Below are 24,143 nucleotides of genomic sequence, written 5' to 3'. Positions count from 1 at the left end.
AACCAATCAGAACTGACACAGCAGTAATCATAACTAATCGGAACTGACACAGCAGTAATCAGAACCAATCGTAACTTGCACAGCAGTAATCAGAACCAATTAGAACTGACACAGCAGTAATCAGAACCAATCAGAACTTACCCAGCAGTAATCAGAACCAATCAGAATTGACACAGCAGTAATCATAACCAATCGGAACTGACACAGCAGTAATCAGAACCAATAAGAACTGACACAGCAGTAATCAGAACCAATCGTAACTTACACAGCAGTAATCAGAACCAATCAGAACTTACCCAGCAGTAATCAGAACCAATCAGAACTTACCCAGCAGTAATCAGAACCAATCAGAATTGACACAGCAGTAATCATAACCAATCGGAACTGACACAGCAGTAATCAGAACCAATAAGAACTGACACAGCAGTAATCAGAGCCAATCAGAATTGACACAGCAGTAATCAGAACCAATCAGAACTGACACAGCAGTAATCAGAACCAATCGGAACATACACAGCAGTAATCATAACCAATCGGAACTTACATAGGAGTAATCATAACCAATCGGAACTTACACAGCAGTAATCAGAACCAGTCAGAACTGACACAGCAGTAATCAGAACCAATCGGAACTTACACAGCAGTAATCAGAACCAATCGGAACTGACACAGCAGTAATCAGAACCAATCGGAACTGACACAGCAGTAATCAGAACCAAACAGAATTGACAAAGCAGTAATCGGAACCAATCAGAACTGACACAGCAGTAATCAGAACCAATCAGAACTGACACAGCAGTAATCATAACCAATCGGAACTTACACAGCAGTAATCAGAACCAATCGGAACTTATACACCAGTAAACTAATCAGACTCAAATCAGGAATCATTACCAATCAGAACACAGCTGGGATCAGATCCAATAAGATCAAACACAGTGGTATATAATCATAAGCAATCAGAACTGACACAGAACTAACACAGTGGTAATCATAACCAATCAGAATAAACACAGCAGTTATTATAGCTGTCAGGACTTAGCAATAAATTAAATCAGAATCAATCAGAAATAGTATAGTTGTAATCAGAACTAACAAGAACTAACAAATTATTAATCAAAACCAAACATAACTAACACAACAATACAGTTGTAATCAGAACCAATCAGAACTAATGAGTAGTTATAAGAACCATTCAGAACAAACACAGTTGTAAATATAACCTGATACAGTAGTAATCAGAACCAATCAAAACTAATGTAGAATTAATAAAAACCAATCAGAACTGACACAGCAGTAATCTGAACCAATCGGAGCTTACACAACAGTAATCAGAACCAATCAGAACTGACACAGCAGTAAACAGAACCAATCAGAACTTACCCAGCAGTAATCAGAACCAATCAGAACTGACACAGTAGTAATCAGAACCAATCAAACTAATGCAAAATTAATAAAAACCAACCAGAACTGACACAGTAGTAATCAGAACCAATCAAACTAATGCAAAATTAATAAAAACCAACCAGAACTGACACAGTAGTAAAAAGAACCAATCGGAACTTACACAACAGTAATCAGAACCAATCAAAACTAATTCAGAATTAATAAATTTTAAAACCAACCAGAACTGACACAGAAGTAATCAGAACCAATCAGAAATGTATCGCTTCTTCGTGTTTCGGGTTTTTATCATAATAATTTTGATAATTGTTATCCTTAGAGGAAATCCTACAGTGAAACTAGTGGGAGAAGCAATGAACAAAACTTTAGTTTTTATCGTTGTCAGGAAAGAAGCATGATCCACGTCGAATCAGTTACCATGTAAAGGTATGACAAATAAATAAAACATCATCCCGTGAAATAAAATGAAGCGGTTCTCAGTATGTCAAAACTTCTTCGAGGCTGAATAAGTGACTCATAACTACTTTTATCCTTTTGTGACTCTCTACACTAACATATTAAAGCAAGACCTTTTTACACTTAGCAAGATTGAATCCCTATCGTGCATTCTCTTGTCCACCTTGGTCAATGACTTAAGGATGCAATGATAAATCACATCTAAGCGAGGAGAATCATGTAGTGACATTCGGGTCTGTTTACTTTGGGAACTTTTTATCTCGAAAAATGTTTACAAAAATTTTACCTTGTCACGTTTTAATTGTAGTTCAACATGTTTGCGTTAAAGGATTATCACCTTGTTGATAAATCCTATTGATTCTGATAGGTGCGTGGTGTGAAAATGACAAACGGTTGTGAACAGATGAAGTTTTATATGAAGCTTCAAGGCACTCTGGACAACAAGGAGTAAAAAGCAACAATAATAGTTTATTCTAACTGACCAAATGACAGAACGTTAATTGTTATTTAAAAAAAAGACATTTTGACTCATCTAGATTTTCCTTGAGTAATAAAATACAATGAACACGTTGTAAAGAGTGACCCAGACTATTATAAGGGCTGTTCAGAGAACGAAACTTATTCATAATGGAAAAACCGTGTTATTTTTCACGCAAAGACGCTCAACAATTCACAAGTTAGTTTTCCCCTCATTTGAAGGTTCAAAGTCCGCGCACATTTTAAAATTAAAATTCCAGATCAAACGCTTTTCCCATGCCTGTCACCAACTTATATCGTCGGCCAACCAGCATGGAGCATTTGTACTTGATTTTGAATTGCAGTTGCATCGTCTCCCCCAGCACATTATCCCCAGTTTGTCCGAATCTGTGACGTGTTGCACAGCTGACTTAGGGTAAGAACCTCGAAAAGTAAAACCCCGATCATCGGCTGATAAAAAGTTTCAGCAGCGCTTAGTCACAGTAAACATTGTTACGTATGCTACAGTCAGGACTGCCTTTCTTTAAAATATTGCGCAACATTCCAGTAGTAGTCGAGGATCAGTGAGCTTTTTGAATCAGGGTGCGCGTGTTTACCTGTTCCGCGTGAGTGACCGAGCGTTGTTATTGGTGGATATTGGTCAGTATCAACGAGAGCCCCAGATATGATACAAGTATATTTTGGAGACAGTTCCTAGACATAGAGATACGGTTTCTCTTTTCCTTAATAACTCTACAGTGATATTTCTCCCTTTTGTGATGGGAGATATAGGGACGTTTGGTGTAGTTTTAATTGGTCTGTGTTTCCTGGTTTCCTCTGCAGAAGGAGCCAAAAGACCACCACACATACTCTATATCGTTGCGGACGACTTAGGTAGGTACAATTGCACGAAAGACGTTTAAATCGGAATCATTCATGAATTTTGTTAAATTTTGGATCCCTAATATTCAGTGTACTTTTGTGATGCAGAGATCGCTGTCTTTTGTTCTTCTGAGAACTTAGAACTTCTAGAGCACACTGTTAGCCTTCATCATCTGGCTTTGGCTGTCCAGTCAAAATTAACTAAACATGACAGTATTAATCTTATAGAACTAGGGGTTACATATTCTTTGGGTTCTTATCAGTGTTATTTTTCACAGGTATATCTATCATTACTTACAAACGGTAATCCCCCGACTGAAAAGAAAATACTGACAAGTACCAGATAAATAGGGTCGTATACTCTAGCGGAGTGAAGAATAACACGTGACCTTAATGCACTTGCGTTCACATGCAAAGAAATGAGGAAAAAAAAAGAGGATCTAGGTGACCCTCGTTTTTATAACTGTATCTCTTTATCTTTATATATGAATTACATGTACACATCGGACATAGAGTTATTCATTTAAAATACAAATCTGCTGATAGCTAGTGCAAACTTGTCTGTTTATCAAATTAATCCATTAATCTAGACTCCTAACTAGAAACAGTTTAAAACATAATTAGTCGCTTCATTAGTTAAAGTACACATGTATATTTTTTTTTGTGCATATACATGTATTTTTTAATTACACATCAAGACATGTTTACGCAAAAACGGACCCCCATGGTTTCTGTATCCATCGTTTATATGTAGTAAACACTGTTTACATTTCATTTTACGTTCATGTTCAACACACAATCCTTTTCTTATTGTAATGGAATCAAAATATCGTATGTTTTGCCTATTTCTCAACAAAAACATGAACCTGGGAGGGCTGGTTTTATTATTAAATTTCTGATGTAGTGATTTCTGCGTAAGCGGGGTCAATACACGATGAAGGATTACCCCAAACATGTAAATCACGTAACCAGTATAAACTAGTAGACGCCGCTGACACAAACAAGATCGTGGAAGAAGTGGGGGGGGGGATCACATTCTTTGAGAAACATCGTACGATACATTAACCCACAGTTACCATTGACCCATCAAATAACGACCTATTTTCTTCAGACTTGACCAACATTTGTTGATTAAAGAGCAGTGGTAGCCAGATTTATGGACTAACCAGATTTGGTGGGAGGGTCTTGATCGACAGAGTAATAGTTCAGTGTTACTCGCGACCCCTTTTTGAGTTATAATCTAGGTCAGCAGGTGTACCGAATCATTGCTCCTTGGTATGTGATCCTAAGTAGGAGTAATGTGGTAAACTGCAGTTTGGTATAGATGTCTGCTAGATTATATTTCTCTTCTGGTTATGATTGTTGTAAATGAACTTTATAAGTTTCAAAAAATCTTGTTCGTCGCTTGACAGGGGGGAGCTTGATCAATGATATAATCAATCGATGGCCGAACAATAAATCCTTCCCAGCGGAAATGTTCCCAAAACTTAAGCTTTCCTAAGAATTTATGGACTTAGGGTAAACTAAGGGCTCATTTAAAATATCTTAGGAACATTAAAGTTAGAAACTTTAACCTACTAACATGATTCTTGTTTCTTTATTTTTATTTATGTTCATTTAACACTGAAGAGAATTTTATAGCGAAAAACTTAACAATCTTTTTACATGATATACAGCAATCTCTCAAACGGTGCACTCATTGCTTTTAGCTTTATTGATTATCGTTGATCTCATATATGTACTGTGTAAGTCAATCCATTGCGCGTTGTACTTTGGACAGGTTGGAATGATGTTGGATGGCACAATCCGGACATCAAGACACCTAACCTGGACAGAATGGCGGGGGGAGGGGTGATTCTGAACTCCTCCTATGTACACCCTATCTGTACACCGTAAGTCAGAAGCTAATGATTTAAACACTTTTACTCAAACTTTAAGAATAAACGAAGCACTGAACTCGACATGATTAACATAATCTGAGGCTCTATTGTCTGAGGCTGTATTGCGCTTGCTTTATGCATGTCAGATTCTTCCTTTTTTTTAGGTCACGGAACAGTTTTTTGACCGGTGTATACCCTTTCCGAGTGGGCTTATCAGTAAGTTTGATCGTCAAATTAGCAAATATTTTGTCAATTTCCTAACATGGCGCTAGTGTGAAGATCTTTTCAAACATCTCAAATAGAGTGTCAGGAGATTATAAGATTTTAAACAAGTCGGTCAAAGATCAAGAAATGCTTTTTTTTTTTTTTTTTTACAAAAAGCATCTGTAAAATAAAAGAAAATAAACGTTACGTTTCTTAGCGAGATGAGATTATATTGACATCAGCAACTCCTACCAAAAACCAGGTTATTTATTAGTTATCAATAAAAAATATTGTTCAGAAAATGATGAATATACAAGACAGAGTCAAACAGTCATGAAGTAGATGCATGCTTTTCGTGTAATCGTTTTGAGATTAACTGCGAAGTGGCACGTTGATGAGTCTCTGATATTTTTTTTACAGGGCACTGCGATCACTCCGCACCAAGCAAGGTTTATGTCACTCAAAACTCCAACTCTTCCGGAGAAACTGAAGAAGCTTGGTTACTCGACCCATATGATCGGGAAGTATGTAACTTTATGGAGAGAAGACGTTCGCACTTCCTTACTCTATTTTCGCAATAACTTTATTTTGAGATATAATGATGATATACGTTTTACTTTCGCAATTAGATAAAATTCGCTGCAAAAATAAGTCGCAGAAACAAAGGGATCGTGTACTTCAATCGCAATTTTTTTTATCACTCGATTGTGAAAAAAAATTCATGGAAAAAGATTTATTAATATATGAAAAACTTTCCAGGAGTTTTTCTTTTGAAAATGTTCATATTTGTATAAAATTTGTTGATTTTAATTTTAAATTGATAAAATATTTCATTTTCATAATGCAATGTGTAATTTTTTTTCTTTTCAATTGGAAAAATTTAAGTTTATAAAAAAAAAGTAGTAAGAAATTTATACGGCGTTTGCAGGTGGCACCTTGGTTTCTGTAACGAGAGGTACACGCCAACACGCCGTGGCTTCGACTCCTTCCTGGGTTTCTACACGGGAACTCAAGACTACTACAAACACACCACAGGTCAGAACCTGTCCATTTAATCTGTTAATCGATCAATCTTTTGCAACTTTTTTAAACGGGATTTTTTTTTTGGTACAGTCGTGTCATGATGTAAATTTTTAATTTACCGGGTGGCAGTAAATACAAAATTTACAACATGACAAAATGTTGTTCTTACTGCCACCTGGTAGATTCAAAATTTACAACATGACAGTCGGATTACACAGTTTAAAAATACTCAATCCATGATACTTTTTCTATTGCAGCGAAAGGTTACGACTTCCGATTTAACCAAACCGTGTTCTACCCCCCAAAGAAGCAGTACTCCACCGTAAGATGCATGGGTGTTAATTTTATGTAACAATGTTTACTATGTTACAACAGTGTTTGTATTTCAAGCAAATTGTCTAGACATGGGCATCTTTGAAGTGTTTGGAGTATAATTCTCTCTCTCTCTCTCTCTCTCTCTCTCTCTCTCTCTCTCTCTCTCTCTCTCTCTCTCTCTCTTTCTCTCTCATAATGAATTGATGTATTTATTAATGGCTTATTTATAATTGATAATGTTCTTGTTTATCTGTTTCCTGTAGATTACACTGGAATAAAAAAAACCTTTAAGTGAAATATCTTATTTTCTCATAAAATCTCTGTTAGGTAGTCACATTTTCCAGATTTTTTTTGTCTGAGAATGTCAGGCTGTAAGGATTAGATCCAGTCGTAAAATAGTTTCTTGAAATCTGTTTCACATCAATGTTACGTTCAAATTTAACATTTCTATTACACAAAGTTTAAGGTGATACCTCTCCGCTGCGGTTTGACCTTTATATTAAGAGCTTTGAGATAGCAGTCAACGCACCATTTCTATCAAGGAGATACTGTCTTTTTTGTCTGTAAGCTCGCTGTGAGCAGAATGTACATTTCGGTTTCAATCGAATCAATTCTAAGTCTCCAGTTTCCCATGATCTAAATTTCTTTGGCGCTTGACCTAATTCAAATGTATTAATAGATGCGTTTAATAAAGCCCATTCCATTTCTTCTTTTTTTCCAGAAAACCTATGCCAAACGAGCAGTGGACATTATAACGGAACACAAAAGAAAAAAGAATCCCCTGTTTTTATACCTCGCCTTCCAATCGGTGCACACGCCATTACAGGTTAGCCTCACCCATTTTCTTACACACCATTAATCCAGATAATCCCAAAATAATCTCAAACGTTAACTAACATCTTTGAAGATGGAACTAAAAAGAACTAAGCGATATATCGCTGAAACGGATTTATATTTCATTTTTTTCATATTTTTTTTCTAGGTTCCTAAAAAGTATGAAAAACAGTACAACAACATTAAAAACAAAGACCGACGGGTTTATTCTGGTATGTATATCATCATTAAAGCTCTCGATCAGATTAGCATAATTAATTAACTCATTTCTTTTTGGTGTCTTGAGATAAGTAGATTTGTCATTAAATGAAATTTCGATGTATGATAAAGGTAATGTATAAAACGTCATCGTCAGAGTACGCCCTTTACTCATAAATCTCTTATGACACGTCTTTATTCTTCAACCACGCGTGATCACATATTTTAAGCGTCAACTACGAGTATCACGTAGTAACACGTCTTTCACTATTACTCTACGGGTAAACACGCCTTTTACTCGTCATCTACCGTGACCCGGGTGATCACGTCTTGTACTCGTCAATCACGGATGACCACACCTTCAACTGTTACTCGTCACCCACGGGTGATCACCTCTTTTACTAATCACCCGCCGTGGCCACAGGTGATCACGTTTTACCCGAGGATATCCGAATTTGAAAATCAAAATATGAAGAAAAAAAAACGATGAGGAGAGTTAAAACATATATATTTACATATAATTATAATCCTTTATAATCCTGTATAGCTTACAAGTCAGTACCAGAGATGTTCGTTGTTACTACGATCTTTGTCTCTTAAACAAGAACGATAACTTGCGGTCGGAAAGTGCACATTACACTTCACATGCTACCATGAGCAGTAAATATTCCTTTTTCTCCTATGGTATATTTTTTTTAAAAATATTTGATAATTAAAATTCCCCATTTTGAATTTTCATGAGGTAGGACAATGTTAAAGCATTATCTGGTTATAAACTCGTAAAATACTTTTCACTATAATCTGCCAAATGTTAATTACTGCCTTCTTCACTTTTTGACGAATTTTAATGAAAAAACACACATACCTGTCAAATCGATTTATTAAAGGGAAAAAATCCAAGATTTCTTCATTGACACTTCATCTATTTTTATTCGAAAAAGTTAACATGAACTAAAACAAATTTCTTTATTTATAATCTGGACTTTTTTCATTCTGGTGGGTAAACGTAGTTTGGTCACAAAGGTATTTATGTTTATCGAAATATTGGGCAAAAAGTGATGGAAGCAGAAACTTGGGACATGCAAGTAGTATAGTTGACGCTTTTACCTTACCGACAACGAAATTGCAAAAATAGTAAAGCTATGATTTATTCAGTAGTCACAAAAAAAAGAAACACCCATTCTTTCTTAATTCTGTTCGACCGCTCTTTTTTATGTGTGTAGGTATGGTAACGGCCATGGACGATGCCATTGGAGCTGTAATGGCGGCCTTCCGGAAACACAAGTTCATGGGAAATCTCATTGTAGTGTTCACTACAGATGTAAGTTGCATGAATGCTCTTTGTAGCACGACCACTTCCTTATCTCTGTTGCATGTGCTGTTTTGTGGGTAACTTTGGTATGACCTTAGAGTGCAAACTTCTTAACATTACTTCATTATACATTTAGTTGAACTTTATCCTGTTATCTTTGTTTGAGTTAAATGTTACGAGCTTTAAATACAATTTGCTTCTACTATTAATACGTATTGTTTTAACTGTCAGATTTTTTTTTCTTATAGAATGGCGGAGCAGCTCACATCGTTGGGAACAACTTTCCGCTGCGCGGCTCCAAGACCACTGTGTGGGAGGGGGGAACAAGGGCGGTGTCCTTTGTCTACAGCAAGAACCTACTGAAGAAGACGGGATACACTCACGAGGGGTATTCACTCTGTTCATGAAGGAATTTTCCCGATCTTCTCGGCCTTTGATTGACTTTAGTAAAGCATCAATGTTTTCATTGTGTCCTAAACTGTTTGTATTTTATTTGCAGCTTGTTCCACGCTACCGACTGGTTTCCTACTATTTTTGCAGTAGCTGGGGGCAAACCAAAACAGGGTAAAGGACCCATCTCATTTGAACAATTTTGTACAAGAGCCTGGACTTTGGGTAGTTGTGTCAAACAGCAATGTGACGTAGCCCTGTCTATTCATTGCTGGCCACACAGCCATTGCTCTTTGAAATCAACAAGATTTGTCTGGTCTTTAATTTAAGCTAAGACTACTCAATTTATGCATACTTTTCAACTTTTTTAAAATCAACAATATGGTCTCAAAGTGTTATATTTTTCACTATGAAATTCAGATGTAAGAGTTGTCACAGTGTCTTCGTTAATCAATATGGAATGTATATGGAATGTTAACAGAAAAGCAGCTGGACGGTGTCAATCAGTGGCCGATGATTCGATCCGGTAAACCATCCAGGAGGACTGAGTTTGTGTACGAAATAGACAAGTCCAGACCGGTGTCCGCAATCAGGTAATAACCAGTATGCAAACGCCGAAAGCAAGTAAATGAACATTTACATTGGTGTAATTCCTTTCAATAAACATGAAACATGAAATGAAACACTTGTATTTTCCAATACATTGATTTCACGAGTCTCAACAGATGGTTCTGTCTGTTTATAAAACACCTATGCAATATCATTTATGGACATGAGTATATATGAGTTGTGATCTCTGATTGTTCTCATCAATGCATTGTGGACTGTCTGTCGTGAGTCTTATTGATTTCATGTCTTTGTTGTTCTTTTAGAATGGGTAAATACAAGCTAATTGTGGGGAACCCAGGGGATTACAACAACTGGTACAGAATCGCTAAGTCTAACAGCTTCTGTCCAATCTATGACGAAAACGAGACCGGAAGTGACGAGGATATATTTATATACGAGTCACTGAACAACATTGTCAGAAATGCAAAAGGTACTGGAACAAATATACATGTATATGTGAAATAAATTTTTTTATGAACTTGAGCAATGCCTCTGATAACCATTAATTGTTGTACTTAGTATATCCAGTAAAAGCAGTTCGTGTCCATACCGGAATCGTCAAGGGTTATAATTATTGTCTAATTTAGGCTACGTGAAATGGTTATCATCCAAACTTCCCGGATACAGAATGGTGAGAAAATGGCACAGATATAGACAACTGGAGCGGTGTAGAAAGTTAAAGAAAAGGGATAAGGCAAAGTGGCGCTTCCCCAGATATCTGCTGTACGATTTAGAAGGTAAACGTATTTTAGGACGTTTTTGTAACCCTTTTGAAATATAGAAATTTGGTATTTTATTCAAACATTTCAACTGCCATTATGATTTTCATTAGAAATGAATTGTAATTATTAACGGAACTTGTTTACAAAAGTTACATAGTCAAGATTAATGCTCTTTATTAGACCTTAAGTAAAGTTGAACTAATGTCACAAATATTTTTGAATATTTTACAAAATATCTCATAAATGATGATATCAATGAATGTCCTTTACTCTGTTCACATTTCTGTCAAGCTTTTAAATTTCATAAATCCCCGAGTGTTCAAATTTTAAAATATGTTCATTCACATAAACAAAAAAGTGCAAGATTTCTGATTTGTACCGGCACCTATATCTTGGTTTGTAACGCCCCCTGTGTCTTGGTTTGTAACGCCCCCTGTGTCTTGGTTTGTAACGCCCCCTATGTCTGTGGTTTTAATGCCCCCTATGTCTTGGTTTTTAACGCCCCCTTTGTCTTGGTTTTTAATGCCCCCTATGTCTTGGTTTTTAACGCCCCCTTTGTCTTGGTTTTTAATGCCCCCTACGTCTTGGTTTGTAACGCCCCCTATGTCTTGGTTTGTTATGCCCCCTTTGTCTAGGTTTGTAACGCCCCCTTTGTCTTGGTTTGAAACGCCCCCTATATCTTGGTTTGTAGCGCCCATACATCTTGGTTTGTAACACCCCTATGTCTCGGTTTGTGACGCCACCTATGTTTTGGTATGTAACGTCCATATGTCTTGGTTTGTAACGCCTCTATGTCTTGGTTTGTAACGCCCCTTTGTCTTGGTTTGGAACGCCCCCTATGTCTTGGTTTGTAACGCCCCTATGTCTTGGTTTGTAACGCCCCTATGTCTGGGTTTTTAATGCCCCCTTTGTTTTGAATTGAAATGCCATCTATGTCTTGATTTGTAATGCCCCCTATATTTATACCCCCTGCAAATAAAGTTGGGGGGGGGGATATAGGAATCACCTTGTCCGTCCGTCCGTCTGTCCGTCTGTCTGTGCAATCGTGTCCGGTCCATATCTTTCTTATGGAGAAACATTGGAAGTTGTTACTTCACACAAAGATTGCTTATGACCTGAGGGTGTGTCATGACCTTGACCCAAGGTCATTCGGTCAAGGTCACTGGCAGAAAAAATGCAAAATTCGTGTCCCGTCCATATCTTTCTTATGGAGAAACATTGGAAGTTCTTACTTCACACGAAGATTGCTTATGACCTGAAAATGTGTCATGACCTTGACCCATGGTCATTCGGGCAAGGTCAATGTCACTGGCAAAAAAAATGCAAAATTCGTGTCCGGTCCATATCTTTCTTATGGAAAAACACTGGAAGTTCTTAGCTCACACAAAGATTGCTTATGACCTGAGGGTGTCTCATGACCTTGACATAAGGTCATTAGGGCAAAGTCAAGGTCACTGGCAGAAAAAATGCAAAATTCGGGTCTGGTCCATATCTTTCTTATGGAGAAACATTGGAAGTTCTTACTTCCCACAAATATTGCTTATGACCTGAGGGTGTGTCATGACCATGACATAAGGTCATTAGGGCAAGGTCAAGGTCACTGGCAGAAAAAATGCAAAATTCGTGTCCAGTCCATATATTTCTTATTGAGAAGCATTGAATGTTCTAACTTCACACAAATATTGCTTATGACCAAAGGGTGTGTCATGACCTTGACCCAAGATCAATTGAGGAAGTTCTAGGTCATTGTTTCAAAAATGCTAAATTCTGTCTGTGTCATGTCTTGTATTAATGGAAATATTAGAAGCTTAAATTTGACACAAATCTTGCTCTTCTCAGGCCACAAAATTATTTTTTAGATTTTCATTCCCGTCTCTCTGAAAATGGCCTGCCCCGATGAAATTTTTTTTTTTTTGGGGGGGGGGGAATATGTGGGGAAAAAATTGAAAAACATCGGGCTTAGTATACCAATAATTCAAAATGTTTGAATATTAAATGGCTGCTTGACATGTGGATTTCGTTTGATTCGAGTCACGGTTGTTAACAGAAGGATGCAAATGTCATGCATTAACAGTTAACTTAAAATAAAATGGACTGAAAGGATAAAAATTGGTCTGTTTACTCCTATTAGCATTAATAGTTTTAAAAAATAGAGCAGTTGTTATTTATAGAAAATATAGAAAATGGACAGTAAAATAGATTCATCCAATATTTTTAACCGGGTTTTCCAACGGAAAAATCCGGTAAAGGGCGGGTGGGCGGGGGGGGGGGGGGCGGGCGGCTGCCAAAAGGGTACCCTCATTGTACGGATAACTCCTCCTACAGTTTTCAAGATAGGAAGTTGTTCTTTTGCAGATCAATTGTACATATATCAGAGGTGTGCATATTGCTAGGATTTTGATTTCCGATAATTTATCGAAAAAATACCAGCTTTTGAACTTAGTCATTTTTTGGCAAAATATTGCATATAGGGTACCCTCATTGTACGGATAACTCCTCCTACAGTTCTCAAGATAGGAAGTTGTTCTTTTGCAGATCAATTGTACATATATCAGAGGTGTGCATATTGCTAGGAATTTGATTTCCGATAATTTATCGAAAAAATACCAGCTTTTGAACTTAGTCATTTTTTGGCAAAATATTGCATATAGGGTACCCTCATTGTACGGATAACTCCTCCTACAGTTCTCAAGATAGGAAGTTGTTCTTTTGCAGATCAATTGTACATATATCAGAGGTGTGCATGTTGCTAGGATTTTGATTTCCGATAATTTATGAAAAAAATACTAGCTTTTGAACTTAGTCATTTTTTGGCAAAATGTTGCATATACATGTAGGGTACTCCATTTCACTGGATAAGGGTTGACATGGATTATGGATACAGTTTACATAAAAGAAAACCCGGTTTGCTGTCACATTGACAGCTTTTCACTTGTCTATAATAGCAAAAATATGTGCGTTATGATTTTTTTCTTAGCGGGGGGTATCAATTGTAAGCTTGCTCACAGTACCTCTAGTTTGGTTTGTAATGCCCCCTGTGTCTTGGTATGTAACGCCCCCAATGATTTGGTATGTAATGCCCCCTATGTCTTGGCTTGTAACGCTACCTGTATGTTGGTTTGTAACGCCCCCTGTATCTTGTTAGGTTGAAAGACGGTTAAGAAAAAAATATGAGGGGATTGTGCTATGGAAACAACATAGTAAATAACACTTGTAATGACGTTGAAAAAAATTATGCAAGATGTTCAAAAAACTTTCAGACTGATAAAATAGGTCAAAATTTTCCATCAGGAATACGCTTAAGAATTTTGTTTTCATTGTCGCTTTTTTTTCTTGGTAAAAATTAGGCCTGTCTATAAAGAAATCGTGGACTTTTTCCGTCAGTTGACTTCAAATCTCTCGCTGAAAAAAAATGGAAAAAAAATGGACGGAATCATGGGAAAAGGAACTTCGGTGTTTGTTTGAAAGATTTATATCATTATTCATATTTTTCAGCTGATCCTTCAGAAAGAAAGAACATAGCTGGTTACAAGCCAGTGTTAGTGAGGAAAATGAAGGCACGCTTAGAACATTATCAGAAGAAAACTAAACATGTGGCTGGACAGAGTAAAAGGAAAGTGGCAGCAGCGGATCCAAAGCACCATCATGGCGTTTGGACGCCGGGGTGGTGCACATGATATTTCATCTACACTGTTCGTGTATTATGTTATACTTTTAGTCCACAGATAAGATGGTTCCAGAGATTAGGAACGCTTGTGTATACCGGTGTTTGTAGTGACGTAGGAAGAACTATTTTTGTAAACTAGTGATAATTATAGAACTGTTTGCTTTACGAACCGAAAAGATTGCAACGACGGTTTACTTCACAGGCAAGTGGTGTTGACTATTTTTCTCATAATAAAAAATATTTACCCTTTACCTAATAGTATACGTGTATTATTAGGTAAGGGATATATATTTTTTTCATTATGAGAAAAAATATATAACGTAATGCGTATGGAGCCTGTGGTTTACTTCAAGTTTTTGGTATTTATATATCATACATTAATTTTATCGAATATGAAGAATAGTTTTAGTTTTGTCATCATCACTTGCCATAGTTTGCTTACTGTGACCAATAATGTTCGACATTCACCTGCAAAAGTCTTTATATAATTATAAGGAAGGAAAGAAAGTATTCAGTCAACATCATTTGCACTTTTGTTGAAGACCTGACTGTGGAATGAAGTATATTTATTTTCTGGGAATTGTATGACTTGGTAGGCTTTCAAAAAGGGGGTTTTTTACGAATTTTGTTTAACTATTAAAATTACAAGTATATTTTTTTCTTTTTTAAGAGTCACAAAAATGACAAACTAGGTCACTTTTTATGCTTGAATGTCAAATGCCAGGTCAAAAGAGGTAAGGTCAGGTTACACAGAGTATCTTGTGTTGTACCGAAAGTTAGTGCCATGTTTTTATTTACGAATTATATGCTGTAAAGAAATACCAAAATGACTGTGAAAGAAAACAAAAATTAAATAAAAATCCTCCTTAAATTAACACAGACTAGTACATGTATGTAAAGAAAATATTCTACTGCTTCTGCTGCATGTCTGAATCTCGCTTGCAACTCGAAGGGTGCCATTATTTAAGTTTTGGTGAAGCATATAATAATTTGCAAGCATTGAATAATTTATTTTTGTGGGTTTGTGAGGTGAGCAAAAAAATTGAGTAACGCAGAAAAATTCACAGGAACTAAAACTGATTTCAGAATCAAAAGAGCAGTAACTCGTATCGTGGAAAAGCTATTGATCGTCAGTCTACAATCCTAAGGTAGATAAGGAAACACAAACAAATATTTTTTTATTTCAGCAAGTTTTGAATACAATTAAAACAAATGATAACTATGCATAATCACAACATAATAAGGGAATTTTCATTTGTAGACATAATGCAGTGTAATTTTCATGTGTAGACATAATGCAGTGTAATTTTCAAAAGACTAAAATATTCCCTTCGCTGGTATATCGAAACAAATAGTAAACAGAACGAAAACAATTCAAATATTAGTTTTTATTTCAACAATACATGCATACAAAAATAACAAATGAATGACTGTGTGTATCTACAACATGAATTTATGGAAATTTTCATTCCTTAACGTAATGCACTATAATATTTAGAAGTCGAAAATATTCTCATTGCTGCTCTGTTGACAGTAAATCTGCATGGTGAACAATTAACTATAATCCATCCCCGATAATATTTTGTCATCTTTCACTACCGTCCTCTCTGGCGTTCTAGCTCCAGAGATGGATCTTGTCCAGGCGTAGCTGTATTTGTTCAAATTGTCCACCTGTTTTATCTGTCTCTTCTTGATGTCAGCTTTACGAACAAACACTCGGCATCCTTGACTAAGGACTCGCTTGATTTGTCTGCAGTGAATGTAGCGTCGCCTCCTACTTCCCGGAAACAGGTGGTGACTCCACTTGGAGTCATTCAGATCTGCAGCTGTTACTCTTGCATACATCACATGAAGTTTGCCTCTTGGATGAGTTTGCACGGACAATTCGTATACTTTAAGATCTGAAGAACACGGGAACAGCGTTTTCCTGTTGTATCCATTCATTCGGTACATTTTACGCCATTTACGTGTGTCGTCGGGTTTTTCTGCACTGTATGCGAGTTTCCATGGTGTCCATTTTAGTTTCCCCAGGTTGAATTTTGTTCCTGGTTCCTGTTCACGTGGAAATGCGTTCAAATTTGATTTCTGGAAACATTATTGAAATTATTAAATTAATAATTTGCATTCTACTGGCAATAAATAAACACCAATATAATTAGCTAAAACAGCCTGTAACGTACCTTTTTAGGAATTTGTCGAAGCTATTTTCTTATGACTGACAGGTGAGGGTAAAAAGCTATTTAAAGGTGTCATTGGCAGCGGTGAGTGAAGTGCCGCAATCTCGGGTGTTGCACTTCTTGAGTCTGACATGTTGTTGATGCTACTTCCGTCGCTGCTGAACGAGCTGGATCGAGATGGAATTGATGCTGCATGGTCCAGCCTGGATGTCCCACTCTTGCAACTCCGATTGGAGTCTTCGCGGCGGAGGGTGGCAAACATTTTGTTTAAATCTTGATGGAGACCTGATGTTCCTTGGCGAGCAGCGACCTCAGCTTCGTAATTCTACAGAAGGAAAATCAAAATTTATTCAGATTTGTTTATATTTGTATATGATTAGGCGTTTTGCACAGTTATATGTAGCATTGACATACCATAAATAGGTCATCATCTCTTTCTCGGTAACAAATGGCCATGATGAAGTCACAGATGTTGGAAAAGTTTTCCAGTCTTAAGTAGTGACCTCCAGTTTCTTTAGCCATTGTTACATAGAAATCCTCCACTCCATCGTTATTCATGGCTTGGACAGCGTAGATTTTTATTCCCTACAAAAGATAAAGGAACTGTTGACAACAAATGAATGTTTTAAAGGTTGACAAAAATCCTTCGAACCTGATTTTTTTTATTTTTTTTTAAACTTGAGATCTTTTGACATTTTTGATGGAAATGTAGTTTCTGTTCTTACCTGCTTTGCAAGGAGTGACACTTCATCTCTCCAGTTGATTTTATCCACGTTCAGTTTGTAATCAGGTTCATGAGGGTTTGCGTCCCCTATCATGACCAGAACTTTGTTCGACACCGGTGCCCATGTGAACTCCTTATTCGCTTTTCTAAGAATGAGTTCGTAACACTCGTCCTGGTCCCCGCCTCCCGTTCCTTCTACCTCGCCCACGAACTGACTCAGTTCAGCCACATTCTGTGTAAAGTCGATGTGCTTTTCCAAGTAAAAGACCTCTTCGTCACAATAGTCCCCGTGAGCTATCACTCCTATTCTAATGCCCGGGATATCGGCCTGAAGTCTCTGTATCATGTCACTTAACCGACCTTTGACCTCTTCTAATATGTATGACATTGACCCAGTGGTGTCGAATGAAAACAAGATGTCCATGGCACCACCCGGTGGCATCCTGAATCCTGACATTGATGACATGTTTATCTCTAGAAAGGAAAATACGGAACCTGTATATTGAATATCCGTTTTATTTATTTGCTGTTGTTTAATAATTTTCATTTTTACTGGATTTACCTTTTTCAGATACGTTCCTTTTTTCAGTGTTAAAGATGGTTCTATAAGCTATTATATATTTTTTTTATTTGCATCCACTGTGGCAGAATGCTGCATATCATTTAGAAGACTACTGATCCAATCTAGACTGCCGATTAATATATAGACTGATGATTAGTGCAGACTGGTGATTTAACATTTTAATGTATACCTGGGAAAAATTCTCTTTGATACATAAATTAAGACTTTTTACAAATAAACTACAAAATGCCTGCATCAGAGTACTTTTGGTATTTCAACACTTTTAAGATGATGTCCGTAAGCTATAGCCCAACTGAATTTTACCTGATTAGTAATTTTTGTGAATTTATTTAATAACCTACTTTCATTTTCGATAAACCAGCCTAAAATGGCAAAAATGAGAGTAAGGTGGTATTTATTGGGGACTTACCTAGAGTATACACAGAAGTTAAAAGTTTTAACTTTCCATAACGGGGTAACCAAGAACCCGGATTGACTAATTAACGTCATGGCGAAAAGTGTGTGACAAATTCATCGTGTAGCGCGGGCAAATACCCTGGATCGGCAATCTATGGTTAATTCAAAAATATCAATAGATAAAATGGAACAATTTGTGGTGATTTTATTTTTGATTCAAAGAATTTTCCAAACGGGGTGCCCAGAAATGCGAATAGACTAATCAACGTCATTGCGTAAAGTGTAGGGCGAGTTAACTAGAGATGCATACATTAGCGGTTTTGTTTTTATGTTATACCTTTTTATACCACGACGGATTGGTAGTAAACATTATAAATTAATTTGTAAAAAAAAAAAACGAGTGTGTTCGTCTAAAATAATAATTAAAACGGGGAAGTTGAATAGCCCGGGGGGGGGGGGGGGGGGGGGGGGGCTCCCCAATTATTTTTTTTCTTTTATTTTTATCAAAGCAGTCCTATATTATCTGGAATTTATGTAAAGTTGGGTTTTTTTTATTTCGGGATATCATCTAGTATATTTTAGATAATTGTTAAAAGATTCATTGACAAAACAAAACTTTTTAAAGAACCACTTAGGAATGAACATATGTTTTGATTTATTTTGAAATTGGAAATAACGCGGCATATTTCAGATTTCTAATACCTCTATGAGAGTTCGTCTTAACCCTAAAGTAAAAGTCGATCTGGAATATAGAATAATAAACCTACTATTTATACAAAAATAACAGATTCAATTTGACGCAATGTTGAAACATTTTACAAAAAAGTAATTATTTATCGTTTGTCTAAATTTTAGTTTAAGAGATAAGCATGTTAAATCCCTTACTATAATGAGCCTGAGCTGTTGAACAATGATTTGTTTGTTACCCCCATTTAAGGGTCTGTCCATCAGTAGTTTAACATGCTTTATCTAGGACAGAAATGAAGATAGACAAACACCACAAAACAATTTGTTTGGTAATTTTATAAAAGTCCAAGTCGTTGGTCGTATGGAATCTAATGTTCGAGTAGTATACTTTGAGATATCAAAATGGATGGAAAAACATAACTGATAATATACATTTTTCAAACACATACAATCATTGATGAACAAATTCACTGAATAATTAAATAACTAGACTTTGACCCGTGCGTGCACTGGTTGACATTGCATATGATATCGGACATTTACGAAATAGAACTGATACATTGACACACGGTATATTGTTGACATTTGCGTAACCAAGCTTAAAGCCAACAATAATTCTTTTAATTTCACTACATTCTGCTTAGTTAGAATAATCTAACCGTGTCTCGGGACAGGCCTTCACCACAGTTAATATACCTCCCATATATCCGTAATGTAGCAGAAAAATTAATGAGGTTGCATTGAAAATAACAGTCAAATTGTTCATAACAAACAATTTTGAGGATGTAAATACCTTTCATCGAAAAGTTTAATTCTATTATTGCAGAATTAAACATTTTTTCAACGACGTTTTTTACTCGCTTCAAATTTACAAATCATGATGATATTCGAAACTCTCGGGATTTTTTATAGTAAATGCACTGTGTCAGTTTTATCTCCCGTATTTTCTTTGATGAACAGGATATATAAAGTATAGCAAATTTCCAATGAAAGTTTACATGCTTACATGCATTTGTATATAGTTTCTGAGTTTATCCATGCAAATGTGATATTGTCGAAACACAAACTAAAGAGCCTCCCGTGATTTAGCGTGAATGTATTGCGCATTTGCAAGATTGTAAAATCCAAAAGAAAATTCAGATGATTTCCGGATTTTTTATAGCAATTTTCGTTGATTATTAATTGGCGAAGCTTGATTGAGAAAAGATAAAAGCAAATTGGTAATCTTCAAGTACCAATGATGTTTAAAATATACAAAACAAAAGACAGTACTCTTCCGATTTATCGATATTAAAGGCCAAAAATTCAAGTTTGTTATTTTAATATAGTAGTATAGATGTGGTAACAATTCCAACCGGACTCGAACATCAAAAGTTACACATCGCTGGATAAACTTTAAACTAACTAAGCCACGATGTTAGACATTAAAACTAGGGGGGGGGGGAAGTTGGCTGATTTCATTGAATGGAAATGCCCCATGCTCAGAACTCGAAACATGGATAATTATGAATCGTTTATCTACAGCCTCGAAACAAGTAGTTAACAAAACACACAAAAAATGTTAATTTTTATTTCAACAATAAATATATACAATAATAACAAATAAATATTTTCATGACTCTGTATTCACAACATGAATTTATGGAAATTTTCATTCCTTGACGTAATGCACTAAAATATTTAGAAGTCGAAAATATTCTCATTGCTGCTCTGTTGACAGTACATCTGCATGGTGAACAATTAACTATAATCCATCCCCGATAATATTTTGTCATCTTTCACTACCGTCCTCTCTGGCGTTCTAGCTCCAGAGATGGATCTTGTCCAGGCGTAGCTGTATTTGTTCAAATTGTCCACCTGTTTTATCTGTCTCTTCTTGATGTCAGCTTTACGAACAAACACTCGGCATCCTTGACTAAGGACTCGCTTGATTTGTCTGCAGTGAATGTAGTGTCGCCTCCTGCTTCCCGGAAACAGGTGGTGACACCACTTCGAGTCATTCAGATCTGCAGCTGTTACTCTTGCATACATCACATGAAGTTTGCCTCTTGGATGAGTTTGCACGGACACTTCGTATACTTTTAGATCCGAAGAACACGGGAACAGCGTTTTCCTGTTGTATCCATTCATTCGGTACATTTTGCGCCATTTACGTGTGTCGTCAGGTTTTTCTGGACTGTATGCGAGTTTCCACGGTGTCCATTTTAGTTTCCTAAGGTTGAATTTTGTTCCTGGTTCCTTTTCACGTGGAAATGCGTTCAGTTTTGATTTCTGGAAACATTATTGAAATTATTAAATTAATAATTTGCATTCTACTGGCAATAAATAAACACCAATATAATTAGCTGAAACAACGTGTAACGTACCTTTTTAGGAATTTGTCGAAGATTTCTTGGTTTTACAATTTTTTTATGACTGACAGGTGAGGGTAAAAAGCTATTTAAAGGTGTCATTGGCAGCGGTGAGTGAAGTGTCGGAATCTCGGGTGTTGCACTTCTTGGGCCTGACATGTTGTTGATGCTACTTCCGTCGCTGCTGAACGAGCTGGAGCGAGATGGCATTGATGCTGCATGATCCAGCTTGGATGTCCCACTTTTGCAACTCCGATTGGAGTCTTCGCGGCGGAGGGTGGCAAACATTTTGTTTAGATCTTGAAGGTGACCCGATGGTCCTTGGCGAGCTGCGACCTCAGCCTCGTAATTCTACAGAAACAAAATCAACGTTTTATTCTGATTTATTTATGCTCTTATATTTATAAAGTTTTTTGCAAAGAAATACCGGTATTTTGGTTTTTATTTGTTGCATTAACATACCATAAATAAGTCGTCATCTCTTTCTCGGTAACAAATGGCCATAATGAAATCACAGATGTTAGAAAAGTTTTCTAGTCTTAGGTAGTGACCTCCAGTTTCTTTAGCCATTGTTACATAGAAATCCTCCACTCCATCGTTATTCATGGCTTGGACAGCGTAGATTTTTATTCCCTACAAAATAAAAGAGGAATTGTTGACAACAGTTGAATGTTTAAAAGATTGACGAAAAATTCTTCGAACCTGATTTTTTAAATTCAAATTTAAACTTATCCTTTTGACAGGTTAGGAAAAAAAGTGATATTTTCTGTTCTTACCTGCTTTGCAAGGAGTGACACTTCATCTCTCCAGTTGATTCTATCCACGTTCAGTTTGTAGTCAGGTTCATGAGGGTTTGCGTCCCCTATCATGACCAGAACTTTGTTCGACACCGGTGCCCATGTGAATTCTTCATTCGCTTTTCTAAGAATGAGTTCGTAACACTCGTCCTGGTCCCCGCCTCCCGTTCCTTCAACTTCGCCCACGAACTGACACAGTTCAGCCACATTCTGTGTAAAGTCGATGTGCTTTTCCAAGTAAAAGACCTCTTCGTCACAATAGTCCCCGTGAGCTATCACTCCTATTCTAATGCCTGGGATATCGGCCTGAAGTCTCTGTATCATGTCACTTAACCGACCTTTGACCTCTTCTAATATGTATGACATTGACCCAGTGGTGTCAAATGAAAACAAGATGTCCATGGCACCACCCGGTAGCATTCTGAGCCCTGGCGTTGATGACATGTTTATCTGTAGAAAGGAAAATAAGGAAAATATAGATAGAATTTCTATTTTTGTTCTTGTTTATCGATTACTTTATTTCATTTATACTGTATTTACCTTTTCTAAACGTGTTCCTCTTCTCAGTGTTAAATGTTTTTCTTTTACGGATGCAAGTAGGAAATGTAATAGCCGTGGAAAGTATGCTGCTTATTTATACATGTATCTTCTTTATAAGACTACTGATCCAATCTAGACTGCCGATTAACATGTAGACTAACGATTAGTGCAGACTGGTGATTTAACATTTTTGTGGTAAAGTGTTTTTAATATAATTGTCATATTTAATTGTAAGATCTGTCGACGAGATAAAACCCTTAGATATATATTTTGCTCAACAATAACCCTGGAATTGCTAATAAATATGACCATAAACCAATTTCTTATGAAGTTGGAACAACGCGGCATACATTTATATGTAGAGGGCCTTCATACTAATATTATCAATCGACAATTTAAGGACCTTAAACGATCTTCTTAAGAAAAATAAAAGAATAAAATAAATGATTATTAAATAGTAAATTGTAAACTTTTTTTTTCTTTTGATAAAAAAATAAATAAAACCAACATCTTAGCAATATCCTGTCTTGGCAGCTTTATTTTTAATAAAAAAAAAAATAGGTTCCCTTCATTGTACATGTAATCTGTTTTGCGGTTTTGGAGATATGTTGATCATTTGTTTGTTTGTTTTATATAGGGTTTTTAGGTCACCTGAGTAAACTCAGATGACCTATTGCTATCTGTTTTCGTCCGTCGAAGTGCGTTGTGCTTCGTCCGTCGTGCGTTAACAATTTTGCATTTTTAACTTCTTCGTAAAAACTACAAAGCTAATTGTTACCATCTTTTTTGTGTGAGGTATCTCTATGGTAAAAGGAATCTAAATTGTGAAATTCATGGCTCTACCACCCCCGGGGCGCCTCAGGTGTGGCCAAATTTGCAAAAATAAAAAAGCTAAATTTTCAAAAATCGTCTTCTCTACTCCCACACATTTAAGGGAAAATCTGGTTGCATGGTTATGATGTCCATGTAGCCCTCTACCAAAATTGCGAAATTCATGACCCCTGGGTCAGGGTTTCAGGCTCTAGGGTGGGGCCAATATGGCCATATAGTTAAAATGTATTAAATCTAATATACTTATCTTCTCTACTCCCATATATATGTGTTAAAAACTACCGGTAAATGCATGATTATGATGTCCATAAAGCCCTCTACGAAACCTGTGAAATTCACTACCCCTGTGTCAGGGGTTCAGGCTTTAGGGTGGGGCCAATATGGCCATATAGTTAAAATGTGTTAAATCTTAGATAATCTTCTTCTCTACTCCCATATATATTTGTTAAAAACTAAATGCCTGGTTATAATGTCCATGAAGCCTGTACCAAAATTGAGAAATTCATGACCCCTGTGTGAGGGGTTCATGACATGGAGGGGGGGGGGGCAGTATGGCAATATAGTGTTAATGCATATAATGTTTAAATTTCTTCTTCTCTATTCTTACACATCTGTATGAAAAACAGACTCTATAATTATGTTTACCAGGAAGTTCTCTACTAAAATTTTAAATTTCATGTCCCCTGGATTATGGGTTTTGACTCC

General features: G+C 36.4%; 2 protein-coding genes across 3 annotated transcripts; one reads left to right on the top strand and one right to left on the bottom strand.

The window, feature by feature from the left end:
* The first annotated feature begins 2,638 nt into the window (after nt 1–2,638).
* Nucleotides 2,639–15,227, top strand: LOC105325173 (arylsulfatase B). Its single transcript, XM_011424601.4, has 15 exons — nt 2,639–3,210; nt 4,979–5,090; nt 5,243–5,294; nt 5,703–5,806; nt 6,211–6,317; nt 6,563–6,627; nt 7,342–7,446; nt 7,603–7,666; nt 8,876–8,973; nt 9,213–9,352; nt 9,464–9,528; nt 9,836–9,947; nt 10,227–10,393; nt 10,551–10,700; nt 14,181–15,227. Exons 1-15 carry the CDS (start codon nt 3,096–3,098, stop codon nt 14,360–14,362), a joined length of 1,638 nt encoding a protein of 545 aa, XP_011422903.3. The 5' UTR covers nt 2,639–3,095; the 3' UTR covers nt 14,363–15,227.
* A 464-nt stretch (nt 15,228–15,691) lies between these two features.
* On the bottom strand, nt 15,692–22,725 carry LOC105325174 (uncharacterized). 2 transcript variants are annotated; one of them, XM_066086265.1, is made up of 5 exons: nt 22,608–22,725; nt 22,047–22,517; nt 21,733–21,903; nt 21,286–21,621; nt 15,692–16,437 (listed from the first exon to the last, which is right to left on the bottom strand). In XM_066086265.1, the coding sequence occupies exons 2-5, from the start codon at nt 22,509–22,511 to the stop codon at nt 15,907–15,909; spliced, it is 1,503 nt and encodes a 500-aa protein (XP_065942337.1). In that variant the 5' UTR covers nt 22,512–22,517; nt 22,608–22,725; the 3' UTR covers nt 15,692–15,906. The 2 variants fall into 2 exon arrangements, with proteins under 2 accessions (XP_065942337.1, XP_011422905.2); XM_011424603.4 differs by lacking the exon at nt 15,692–16,437 and adding an exon at nt 20,476–21,190.
* Nucleotides 22,726–24,143: the final 1,418 nt, after the last annotated feature.

Source organism: Magallana gigas, chromosome 5, assembly GCF_963853765.1.
Source record: "Magallana gigas chromosome 5, xbMagGiga1.1, whole genome shotgun sequence".
In the NCBI taxonomy this organism is placed as follows: domain Eukaryota; kingdom Metazoa; phylum Mollusca; class Bivalvia; order Ostreida; family Ostreidae; genus Magallana; species Magallana gigas.
The sequence above is the reverse complement of the archived record's forward strand: the minus strand, read 5'-3'. Positions and strand labels throughout refer to the sequence as shown.